Source organism: Sebastes umbrosus, chromosome 7 (genome assembly GCF_015220745.1).
Source record: "Sebastes umbrosus isolate fSebUmb1 chromosome 7, fSebUmb1.pri, whole genome shotgun sequence".
In the NCBI taxonomy this organism is placed as follows: domain Eukaryota; kingdom Metazoa; phylum Chordata; class Actinopteri; order Perciformes; family Sebastidae; genus Sebastes; species Sebastes umbrosus.
In genome coordinates, this window is record NC_051275.1 from 13,757,302 (window position 1) to 13,770,995 (window position 13,694).

Genomic DNA, 13,694 nt, shown 5'->3' on the forward strand with positions numbered 1-13,694 from the left:
TGTTTTTCTCTTATCGTTCAGCTTGATGAGAGTCCCTTCGTCAACGGAAAGATAATACACAAAATCAAAGTCGTGCCTACTGCGAATCTGACTGTCTCTTGCACGGTTGCCAATGAGTTTGGCGTAGATAGCAGCACTATAAATGTGTCATTCGGTAAGTACAAAGCGGTAGGCCTAGTATAGTCCGTGTTTTTCCTAAAGACTATCTGCCTTTGTAGATGTTTTCCTACTCTGCTCACTAACTCTTTCTGTCTGCATGTTGACTTTACATGATGTTGAAATGCTTGGATAAAAACTAGGTAAGGGTAAACGCACTTAAGGTTTTTTTTTTTTTAAATCACCTTTTAGGGCTGACCCTTCTGATATACACATAAATCAATAGGGTTGACAATTGATTAAAATATTTAATCGCGCATTTTTTATCTTTTCGGAATGTACCGTAAAGGGAGATTTGTCAATTATTTAATACCCTTATCAACGTGGGGAGTGGGAAAATATGCTGCTTCATGCAAATGTATGTATACAGTATATGTATTATTGGAAATCAACTAACAACACAAAACAATGACGTGCCCCAAACTGCATGTGATTATCATAAAGTGGATCGTAAAGGAGATACTACCCATAGAACCCATTTTCATTCACATATCTTGAGGTCAGAGGTCAAGGGACCCCTTTGAAAAATGCCCATGCCAGTTTTTCCTCGTCTAAATTTAGCATAAGTTTGGAGCATTTTTTAAGCTTTGTCACGATAAGCTAGTGTGACATGATTGGTACCAATGGATTCCTTAGGTTTTTTTAGTTTCATATGATACCAGTATCTTCACTCTACCTTTAAAACTGAGCCCGCTACCACCTAAAAATTGCAAGTTGCATTAATGCGTTGAAGCAATTAGTGGCATTAAAACAAATTTGCATTAACGCGTTATCGCGTTAACTTTGACAGCCCTAATAATCAACCAATCAGTTTACTTTAATCAAAAATGTCAGTCCATACTAGAAAAAGCTAAATGGTAAAATATGAGAGGAAAACCACATGATGTATAAATTAGAAGCATTTATTTTTGCTTTTAACAGATTTCTGTTTGGTATTTGGTTGTTTGCCTTTTGATGATCCCTGAGGGAAGATCTAACTTCTAACTATCACCTCACCACTGTCAAAATGTAATCGATGCATGCACTTAGCACTTCGTACACACTATTGTCCAAAAATGTGCAGTGTTTATATCATTCCTTGCTCTCCCTTGCTTACTCATTCCTGCGTGTTTGAGACAGCATTTCACCTCTCTTTTCCCCCCCTTTCACTCAGTGGTGTGTATGTTGGGATGCTGGATTTAATCTGTTCCCTCTTTTCTTCCTACTTGCATGCAAAAGTAGAATAGAGGCAGAGTGGTATTTTTTTTTCTGGACATCAAGCTTGTTTTCTTTTTGTTTTGGAAGTTAATTTTACTTTATATCTGATTTCAGTAAATGATGATGAGGTGAGAATGCATAAACAAGGTAAGTTGTAGCGGTCTTCTTGCTTGTAACAATCGGTGGGAGGGGGGTGGGAGGGGGTGGGAGGGAGGGTAAGTAAAGACTATGGGGGAATAAAATGTGGAAGAAGGCTCTTGATTAAATATTAACCTTTTACATCACCTTGGACTCTACACCTGGACAAAAAAATCAATCTTTGGACAGTGTGTTTCCATTAATGAAACACAGAATAAGAGGAGTGGAGTTACCAGCATCCTGACAAAATGTCAACATTGTCCATAATCCCATTGGCTGACGAAATGAGTCACTAACTATGAATATCTGCCATTAACATTTAAATCAGTGAGTCATAACCATGTACAGTGCGGATGTGTCCATTCATCAATGCATTTATTGCACATAATGGCTTTTTTTGTTTTTTTCTTCCCTGTGTTAGTATGCAGTCATATGCTGGAGGGTCATACAGAGATGTGTCACCCAGGTCTCTCATGTTTCTATTTTGTCTTACAGACCAATCGGAGGATAACGACCAAACCAAGTTGGTGGTCGGCGTCGTAGTCGGTCTCCTTGTCGCCACTTTGGTTATAGGCCTGGCATACTGGGTCTACATGAAGAAATCCAAGTAAGAAATCCAACATTCACCTTTCTACAAATCATTATACTGTTATATAATTCTAATCTTTTTTTTAGAGTTGCATTATTACGTAATTTAGGTACATGGTCAAAATATTATGCTACAAATGTTATTTGGTATATTTTGGCAGCTAAACTTAACAACATAGTAAGAGGAGTATTATGGCAGCATAAAACCATTAAGCTAATCCAAATACAGATATTTTTCTGAAATAAAGAGATACAGATAGTAGCTTTGCGTTTCACCTCTGTATACCTAGTCACCACCAAGTTCCCCTCAAGAACACAGCAGACTATATGTCAGCTTCATTTCATGCCCTCTCTATGCTGGAAGTAGCTTTTCTGTGTGTAAAATAGTTTGGGATGATTTGATTGAAACACAACTTAATCATGGAGTCATGGAGTTTGCGCTTGCCTGCTAGGCGACCTCATGGTGATGATAAGAGTCCAGGAAGTCCCCCACCCCCCAAAAAATTATCTTATCATTTTTAAACTTTTTGTCCAGATTTAAAGGAACAGTGTGTAACATATCGGGGTGGGTCAACTTCACGGTGTCCGCCATGTTGCTCAGTAGCCCAGAACAGACAAACCAAACACTGACTCTAGAGAAAGCCTTGTGCGTTTTTACGTTACCTTAAGGCCAGTGTAGTTCTCCGACAGGCTTTTGAAACTGCGGTAACGTGAGCCGCAGAGTCAAAAACCATGGTACAGCTTGCCGCCGTCTGAGTTCCCTTTGTCCTAAAGTAGTGTTATTGTGGTAAGGATGGCCTCTGAGCGAGGCGAATGGTTATACCACGGTTTTGCACTCGGCCGCTCACGTTACTGCAGTCTTGGAAAGGGAAGAGTGAGAGGAGGGGTACTCAGTTGGTTGCAATCTGCAACCACACCATTAGATGCCACCAAATCCCACACACTGTATCTCTAACAAACAATATATATAATGTGTTAATTATTGACCTTTAGAGGTGCTGATTTTTGTTACCTTTGGACAGAGCAAGGCTAGATTTCCCCCCCTGTTTCCAGTCTTTATGCTAAGCTAAGTTAAGCTAACTGCCTGCTGGCTCCAGCTTCATATTTGATATATTCTTGGGGTCTTGGGCACCGGGGCAGTTGGCACTTGGTGATCAACCTTGCATTTACCAAATTAAGGGAATTAGCTCTTGATTGATCATGAACACATAACTTGCTCATGTAAGTACATATTTGCAGAACCATTAAAGGCAGGGTGGACGATCTTGAGAAACTAGCAAGAGTACACTAGATTTAAAAGAAATTAAAAAAATAAATAAATAAATAAAACAAGCCCAGTATTGCCATTGTTTTCCAATGAAAGTCGCTTTTTCTTTTCTTTTTTTGTCAGAGCATTCGATTTACTGATTGCTGTCAGGATGCAATGAGACTTTCAACTAATAACAAAAAATGTTTCTAAAATCTTGATCAACCCTGCCTTTAAGTGTGTTGTGTAGTGTATAGAATTTAGTGGCATCTAGAGTTGAGGTTGCAGATTGCAACCAACTGAATACCCTTTTGCTCACCCCTCCCTTTCCAAATGTGTCAGAGAACTACGGTGGCCTTCAGGTAATGTAAAAACGCAGAAGGCTTTCTCTGGAGCCAGTGTTTGGTTTGCCCGTTCTGGGCTACTGTAGAAACATGGCGGAGCAACATGGCAGACTCAATGAAGAGGACCCGCTCCCAATGTAGATATGAAGGGCTCATTCTAAGCTAAAAAAAACAAAACACAACAATTCTTAGTTTCAGGTGATTACACACGGATGAAAACATAATTATGAATATTAAATTCCATTTCTGCTAATAAATCCCCCTGAATGCTACACACTGGATCTTTAAGTACAAGTGGATATAGTAGATATTATTCTGCACACGTGTAGTGAACACTCCATACCATGTACAGTTTGTTTTTCTTACACAAATGCCTGTAGAGGGAAGGAATGTCAACATGTCGGGTAACAAAGTTTTATTCTAAACAGGCAAGGAAGCTGGAAGACTGGTGAGAAGGAGAACGGGTCTTCTGAGGAGGAGAAAAAACTGGAGGAGAAAGTGGAGGAGAACAGCCAAAAAGCTGAGGTGTAAAGAAACGGCAACCATCCTTTGGGAATGTGAAAGGTAGAAAACATTGCCATCGTATGCCTAAAATAAAGATGAACAAAAGTCATTCTCTTTTTTTTTTAACAACATTGTTGTTTTCTTTTCAGTGAGAACGTGGAACTTTTGCACATTTCTCTTCACCTCTGTCTTTGGGAAAAAAAAGTGTACATTGGGATGAAGACGGTTTGGATTTGGTTTCAGGGAGAATTTTACTAAAAAGCATATCCAAACGCCCCCCCGAACTCCTCAAACCCTCACCCCCTCCATTCCTTAAAAAAAAAAAAAAATGAATGGATACTGTGTGTGATATACATAACTTGTCTGCACTACTGATACACGTGTAAACTTGTCTACTATTAGGATTCATGTTTGTTAGAATGGAATTTGGGAAACTGAGAAAATGCAGAACTTGTTTTTGGTTTTGTTAGTTGATGCAAGTAGAATTACTACTAGACCAGTTGCCTTTGCTGTAAGGATGTGTAGGCCTGCGTTAGTCTGACCCTCGGAGGACATCACGGGGACTGAGGGTCATCATCACCACCACCGCTTCTTAGCTTCACGTCATCACGGTCAAACAACTCTGCCTTCAACATCAGTGTACTAAATCTGTTTATTCATTTCAGTTTGTTCATTCAGGCGTTAAAAAAAAAAAAAAAGTTGAGATAGAGATGAAATTCCTGAAAGGGCTATGGGTATATTGTTATACTCGGCATTAGTTGTAGATGGTAATATGATTTACATGTTGCAGGAAGTAGGCGATGTGCCACAGAGTTCTTTGGCATTACATGATTTTTTTTTGTTCTTTGATTGTGTGTACCTCTTTGCAAAGTAACCAGGAGAGAAACTCAGTTCATTTTGTTTCTTTTTTTTTCAAATGTACTGTACATTTCGACATAACCACTGTATAACACAAGCAGGTAGATTATTGAGAGAATGTATAGCATAACTCCACTCATATTACTGGCTTTAATTTGGCTGTACAGATTGTTTTACATAAAGCCACTGTTTGGTTTCACGCAAGAAGAAGTCCTTGAGCCTGTAGTAGTGAAAGGATTTTTTTTTAGTTTCAAGGCTATAAGTGAATTTGTGCTTCATCAGTGTTGAGGTATGATTGTTTATTGCATAGCCATGGCATCATTTTGTAACGGAGCACACAGAGAGGACCAGGCGTTTAGCTGTCAACGATATGTTTGCCTTCTTTTGAAAATCTACCTGTAAATTGCTTCAGTTTGTGATGTGCACTAGGGTTCATGTTTTCATGTCAGATTTGTGTAGAATACGATGGAATACGCGCAGCTGTACACGTCACAAATTTGGTCCATTTTACTAAATTTGAAAATGCATCAAGACCAGGATATAATTGTGAAGTATGTGAATTTAATTTTTCTTTTTTGCTATTTATATTGTAAAAAATGTCCTGGTAGGCAAATTCGACAATTGTCAAATAACTCATAACATGAATTGAAACCGTTCCGGTAAATTGCTTGCAGACAAAATTGTAATTAAGTTGTGAGTCCTCAGTAGGTTGCTCAGCGTCTGGTTGAATAGTAGATTCAGCATGTGATAATCTCAGACCTCCAAGCTGCTGTTTGTTGCCTACTTTGTGCAAAACCATCAAATTGGAAGAATGACCAAAGAAAGTGAACATTGCCATGCAAGTTTTGTAAATACCTGATGTTTGTTTTTGTACTTTTGTTTAAAATAAAGTGTACATTTGGAAAAGTTATGTCCACTGAATATTAATTATGTTGTTACTGGTTTTCACATTTTTTTCATCTTTTGAAATAAAGAGCAACACGGTACCGAAATGTTTTTCACTTGTATACATGCAGAAACACTTCTGTGAAGATGCGTGGCGCAGAATGACTGTATGATGTCTGTAGTTGTCCAGTAACTTTATATGAATGTTGTAGAAAATAGACCATAACTGAGCAGAAAGAGTTGCAAATAGTGGAAAAGAATAGCCTTTCAGAATAAGTAATTTTATTTATTTATTTATTATTTTATTTTATTTGTTAGAATCAATCTCGGAATTTGACGAAAAATGTTTCTGCATCATCGGTTCCAAAATACAAAACAAAAATCGAAGATTTTAGATTGTGATTTCCTATGTTTTTGATTAATTTGTGGTAGAAACTATTGCAAATATATAGAATTTGTATGTTTCAACAAGATGCCGATTTTAATAACAGTCAGATAAACAAAACAATTGTATATAAGAATTAAAAAAACTAAGATAAGATCAATAAAATCAGGTAAAATAATTACACACTGACACAGTGACCCATGATCTGTTATGAAAAAATATGTCTAAATTATAATCTCTGGGCATAAAACTGATCAGGATTTGGGATTTGATCCAAAATTCATATCAAATCTGATATGGGATTTTACATTATTACTGCAACATATTTTCTTTTCTTCCATATCAGGGTAGCCGTCACAGAGGGTGGTGTTGTGTCAGGAAATAGTAACCTAGATAGCCTTGATCCTGTTGCCAGTGTGACCACAAACAACTGGAAAACAAATGCAGTAGATGGATGGATAGGTAAAAGATGAGGATGTGTTCATATCAGATTCTAAACCTCTTTACCAGTAGTGGAAAGTACATTTACTCAAGTACTTTGTACGAGCACAAGTTTTACTTTACTTTACATTTCTGCTACAATATCCCTCTACTACTTTCTCTACTATACTGCATTTCAGAGGGAAATATTGTACTTTTTACTCCACTACATTCATTTCACAGCTATACTTACAAGTAACTTATGATTTCATAGTAGGGCTGTCAAAGTTAACGCGATAACGTGTTAATGCAAATTTGTTTAAACGCCACAAATATTTTTAACGCATTAACACAATCGATCTTTCGGAGGTTGTAGCGGGCTCAGTTTTTAAAGCTAGCGTGAAGATTTTGGCATCATATGAAAATAGAAAACCTCCTCCGAATCCATTGGTACCAATCATGTCATACTAGCTTGTCGGGAAGGAGGCTAAATAAGCCTTGACCTTTGACCTCCAGATATGTGAATGAAAATGGGTTCTATGGGTACCCACGAGTCTCCCCTTTACAGACATGCCCACTTTATGATAATCACATGCAGTTTTGGGTCAAAGTCAAAAGTCAAGTCAGCACACTGACACACTGACAGCTGTTGTTGCCTGTTGGGCTGCAGTTTGCCATGTTATGATTTGAGCATATTGTTATGCTAAATGCAGTACCTGTGAGGGTTTCTGGACAATAGTTCTCATTGTTTTGTGTTGTTAATTGATTTCCAATAATAAGTATTTACATATATTTGCATAAAGCAAGCCTATTTTCCCACTCCCACTCTGACAAGAGTATTAAATACTTAACAAATCTCCCTTTACGGTACATTTTGAACAGATAAAAATGTGCGATTCATTTGCGATTAATCACGTTCAATCATTCATCGAAAATTTGAATCGATTGACAACCCTATTTCATACACAAAATACTGTATATGATCAACATATAAAATATAATGCATTTTTTTATGGAGTAAACATCTCAACAAACAGGTGCAACATGAAAATGCTGCCTATATGTGCACCAATAGCTTAACAATAATACAATAATACCATGTAATATAATATGTATAAATGTAACCTTATTTGTTCGATAATCAGATGAAATGCAAGGTCATTTACAGGTCAATGTCGTCAGCGGGGTGAGTCACTTGACTGCTGCAGTCAGTGCAGTAGCTCTGCATGTGATTAGTCATAACCTTTAAACATCTTCTACTCATTTTGTGGCTGATGCACAATCTCCAAATAAAGTGTACAGTAAGAACTGTAAGCAGCATGGACGTCATCACCAGATGGTCTGCATAATGCTAAACAAAATAAGCTTCTGCTGCCATCCTGTGGTCAAAACATATACTGGAGTGATCAGTGTTGGAATCAAGGAAATATCTGTTAGATGTTGGGTTTTTTTTTCTGGGAACTAAACTGTGCTCATACAGCTGAAGTCTGAGCGCATGATGAGATACACAATCAACTTTTATTTGAACTTTGACAATGTGAGGATGAATCTGATTAAAGATCGGAGCTCCGGACCGAAAAGCATTCGACTTTTAGTTGTGTTTGAGGTTTTTGCTTAACAACATCATCAGTGTCACAAGAAAATTTAACAAATTCAATAATCCAACTGCTGACGCACATCACAGATGTTGTTTTGAACACACAGAAGTTCAGGGATGCATCTCCATGACCACATCCTAACTTGGTAGGTTAAAATGATATTGTTAACAGGGTTATTATAAGAGTATTATCACTTATTTTAAATATTAAACATTAAAACACTTATTGTGCGTATATGACAAACTCCTATGTTGGTTCACAGATAGATGAGAAACAAGTGGAACATTTATAAACACATTTATAGAAACACAGAGAACATAAAAACAAGATCCAATATATGAATTAAAATGAATAACCGGAGGAGTTGCTCAATACCTGTATACTATATCTAAATACTTATAATATAAAAAGTTGAGAGTGTTCATGGTGACACCTTTCTCTCCCGTCTCGTTCACAGAAATAGAAAGGGTAGTTTAAATGGTTTCATACATTTGAAACATTTGTTGCAGCTTTTAAGATACTATTTTAGTCAAGTGTTTGTTAATTATAGAAGATTACCGCATGAGAATCTCAACTGGTTTGGTTTATGTTCAAATGTGTCAATATTTTGAGATAATTCCTTCATATTTGCAATAGTATTTCATCACTAGATAGATATTTTGTGATCATGTCACAACACGACATAAAACTAACTACACACATGACCTCTGTGTGACCTCTTCAATAAGTAGTGGATGTCCTCTGACAGGATAACAAAACAGAATGATGACAAAAAGAAGTTATGCACCAAAGATTTCAGATGAAGCTGGAGGAAATTGTAATGCAATGGCCTGAACCAAATCGATGGTTAAATTTCTTTTTTTTTTTTAAAAAAAAAAGGATAAGAGTAGTGTTAGATTTAACATAGTCTTGAATTAACTAAACCAACTGGATTAAGTGTAGGCTTGAATTAAACCTCTAAACTGGCCAAGGTGGTTTAACTTCAGGGTAATATTGTCTGTCAGAGGAGACACAATTTATACGAATTCAGTGAAGCACAACAGCCAGACAAGTACAGTACTTATTGACATAAAGCAACTGACAATAACTTCACTAAGCCCACATACACAAGCCTCTATACCCCCTTCTCTCCATAATCGCTTTGGGGTTTTTAGTATTGTTTTCTTTGAACATGATCTTCCATGTGATTTCATTGTTTTGTTTGTTTTTACCACAACAATTTACCAAAGTATGTGCTTTTTGTGATCTCTTCCAGCTTTTATATGAGCACACACGGCAACAGCTGTGTGTGCACATACCCTCTCTAATAAGAAATAATGTAGGTTGTTGAAATTATTTAACTTAATGTTAGTCCAGGACTTCCTAATCAAAAAGTAAATAACACAAACTGTTCTAGACTATAGGCCTGCGCCTTGACTGTACACCCTGTCATTGCATACCAATGTGTCTATTGAATCACCTGTCCATAATATTTTATCATACTTTTAATAACAAAATATATTTCATCATTTGTTGATTCTTTGACATCCTAAACGCCCTGTTGGTAGGGCGTAAACTGTATTATGCTTGTTTTTTTTTCTTTGTTTTTTTCCTGTAGGCTTTGAACATTAAGTGTGGTTTGACAGTGGTCATGTACTCAGCTTGCAAAACATTGTTTTCTGTTGTGCATTAGGGTCTCTGTGGTTGAAAGTGATGCAGACTGTTGTTGTGGGCCGCCAGTGACAATTTATGGTCAATCGATCACTGATAGCACTCACTCAAAGACACTCTGCACTGGAAATCCTTTGACTATAGTGTTGGGTTAGCAAGTAAAAGATAGTCAGCCAAACAGTATCCACTGGCCAATAATGACATTGTGCCTCACCTGTAGCTTTTGGTATTGTTCTGCTGTTGTTAAATGGTACAGTATAAGTGTTATGTTAAAACATACTGGTTAAAAAAGTTGAGGAATCAATAGAGAAATCATCATTCCTTTCTGCTAATGTCTTGGCTCAGAGGCAGATATGATTAACTTGATGACAGATATTGACTATTGTGGGGAAAAAAAGGCAAAAGTTAACATCATCTCACTTGTAAACAACACCGTGTGGTAAAATATAGTCCTGGAAAAGGCAATTGAAACAGGGCTTATTATATGTGAGATAGACATCTAAAAATCTAACTTTTCAACCATGTTGTTTATTGTCAATACTGTATATACTGCTCCTATTTTTATACTTCCTTCTATTTAAATGGTTCATATTTTGTTACACTTTGTTTAGCTCTTTTTTTTACTGTGTTAGCTGATGCATCTTGTTTTTTGCACTATCCCCTTTGCTGCTGTACCCTGCAAATTTCCGCACTGCGGGACTAATAAAGGAATATCTTATCTTATCTTATCTTATCTTATCTTATTATTTAGGACATTCTTAATTGACCTGCAAATGGTCAAAACCAGGTTTAGTGGGATGTGCTGTTTGTTTTCTGGTCCAACGGTATTGAAGGAGGGAAGGACAAAAACAAAAGAAAGAAAATTAAACAGAAATAATATCAAAAGAGAGAACAACATGGGAGGCAATGAAATTGAAAAAAAATAAAAATAAAGGAGAAATTCAGTTTTAGCATATATTTTTGCCTTCATTGTGATATTTCTCCAACGCAGGTATGATCCTCTGTTCCCACCCCAGGTATGTTTTATAAAAAGTGTCTCAAATATTCAGGCATAGGATTTTTACAGAGGTTAATATGCTGTATAATGTTAACTAACCAAGCATGTGGTTTTCTAAAGTAAATATGTCATAAAATCAACACAATTTTTACAAATCTGTCCACAAAAAAACTTTGGATGACATATTCTGCTTTAAATCAGCACTTTAGAATAGGACCATTATGCCTTGATGTTTGTTTTGTGTAGCATTACAGTGTAGAGGTACATCACAGTCCCATCACAGTCTCTGCCTAAGTTGTGCCACATGGCATCGATGGCATCCACATCTGTGTTGTGCTCAGTGGTTGAAATTCTGGACTGGACGGTCATTATTTAGGCATGGCAGCGGTTAGGTTGGCACTGGTGCCCAACAAAAACAAGTCTTAGGTTTGAAAAGCTGGGGCCTTTTCTGTATGATGTTTCATACTCTCCTGTGTCTGCACCAGTTTCCTTGCATAGTCAGAGGACAGGTTAAGTAAATTGCCCATTGGTGTGTGAGTGTGTTTCTATCTCTACATGTGGTTGCCTTGTGATGGACTGGCAACCTATCCAAGTCATACCCACCAACATCTTGCCCAAAGAGCGCTGACCCTCAACAGAATTATTTGTTAAGAGAATATGGATGGATGTATATAGGTGGACATATTATTGACCTAAATTGCCCATAACTGTTGGAGGCTACCACATTTTTTTCTGGCAGGAGAGGAAATGGTGCAGCTGAGTATAAGAGAGATACTGGCCACAAAATATAATTCTCTGACTTACCTCAAGCTAACAGGAAAGAAACTTTGGTGTCGTCTTTGACTCAGAACTAAACTTTCATGTGTCGGTGTGTCACCACATCTGCTTATTTATCATCTCAAAGATATGGCTAAAGTGTGACAATTTCTCTCTATGAGCTGCACAGAGAGCCTAATGCACACTTTCATATCCAGCAGGCAATGCTCTCCTATCTGGTCTACGCAAAAGAAAAAGTCATAAATCAGTTAGAATTGATTCAGAAATCTACAGCCTGAGTGCTGGACCAGAGGGAGAGAACACATTACACCTGTTTTAAAGTATTTACATTGGTTGCTTGTCAGTTTTCATATTGATTGTAAAAACGTGTCTTTAAAGCACTTCGTGGTCTTACACCAACCTGACATGCTTTGCTATGAACCAGGACGGCCTCTCAAGTCCTCTGTCACGAGTCTTTTTGTTGTTCCAAAGAACAGGAAAAGAAACTTTTGGTGAGGCATGCTTTCTAGTTTTTATCCTCAGAGCTCTACTTAATTATATCACCTCTAAGAGACCTAAAATAATCAATAAAGCAACATGCATCTCTGATTACAAATAAATCAAGATGGACAGCTCTCTCTCCATCAATAGCACATCTTTAGGAGAAAAAAACAGGACTATATTTAACTCCATTTCTCGAGAAAAATACAATCTTAACGTCTTATTAATGCGTGGAAAGCAGCTTCATCCAGTCCTTTCTCTGTCTGTCAGTGTCCGAATTCAGCAGACAGTCCAGTGTAACTGCTGTGGGGAGAGAAAGTCATCACCTGCTCTTTGGATGCGGATTGAGGAATCATTAAAGTGCAATAGGCAAATACATTTTTAATTGACATTTTTCATATAGCCTATATATACTGTGTATGGTACACAATGTTTTTGATGATTTATAAAAGTCTCCCTATGGGGTTTTGCAGTTGCACACAACCACCAGATGTCATAGGTTGACAATTTCACTCAGATCACAGATATCATGCTGTATGTTGCCTCATTAAAATTGAAGTGTATTTATTTCTTATACTGTACTGGCATACTATTTTTGTAATTGTAGTAACTGGTTTAACTTTTAACCTTTAACAGTTAATCTTTGTTTTTAGCTTTAAACCATTTAAAACAAACACTTAAAGTCTGAATGGCTTTTGGACAAAACTGTATTTCCTTTTTTCTCTCAGAAGAAATACAGTGAGCTTATAGGACAGGTGACGGACATTTGAGAAGTGTCTGGCTGCACTAAAGGATAGGTCCACAATTTTTCTAGCCTGTCTTAAAACAATCGTCATATGTCTGTTGAAACAGGTTTGTCTTGCTGTAATCATTCCTCTTGTTCATATACTGGCCATTAAGAGATCCCCTCTTTAAGGACAAAATAAGAAGCTATAGTCTTTCTGTTAAAAATACAGGCCTATTCCAAAGTTTATCTGAGGCTTCATTTTGTAGACAAGCTCAGTGGATTGGCCTATCTTCCAAAGTTACTGTGGTTTTAGTAAGTAGGCTACAAAATTCCTTGTTTTGTTACTATTGTTCCATTGCAGCTGAGGAGGGTAACACTGTCTGTGGAAACACAGAGGACATTTTATACCAAAAAGGATGTAAAGTAGAAGAGGAAATACAGATGTTTTACATTAAAAAAAAAATATATATATATATATATATATATAGTACATTGAACTGTATATAAGACATAATAAAACATAACAACGGGCCAGTTTCATTAGTTTGTTTTTTAAAATGATTCTGTTCAACCACAATTCAAAAGCAATATCTGATTTTCATTAGTTAATTTTCAGTGAATTGAAGGGTACCAACAATTTTGCCTACGTGTGTAGTACAGTGCAAAATCTGAGAAAATGTTAACAAGTATAAAATTATTGACATCTTTCCACAATTCACATGTAAATTTACAGGACCAGAATAA

General features: G+C 36.8%; 1 protein-coding gene across 2 annotated transcripts in view; it reads left to right on the forward strand.

Moving 5' to 3' along the window:
- The window catches only part of LOC119491984 (CD166 antigen homolog A-like), a 43,580-nt gene extending 37,639 nt beyond the window's left edge, over positions 1-5,941 (forward strand). Inside the window, exons 12-16 of one of the 2 annotated variants that reach the window (XM_037776272.1) lie at positions 22-154; positions 1,468-1,500; positions 1,987-2,098; positions 4,098-4,233; positions 4,323-5,941. In XM_037776272.1, coding sequence (XP_037632200.1) covers positions 22-154; positions 1,468-1,500; positions 1,987-2,098; positions 4,098-4,200 — 381 coding nt within the window. In that variant the 3' untranslated portion in view covers positions 4,201-4,233; positions 4,323-5,941. The remainder of the gene's footprint in view (positions 1-21; positions 155-1,467; positions 1,501-1,986; positions 2,099-4,097; positions 4,234-4,322) is intronic. The other variant, XM_037776273.1, reaches the window with a different exon arrangement.
- Positions 5,942-13,694: the final 7,753 nt, after the last annotated feature.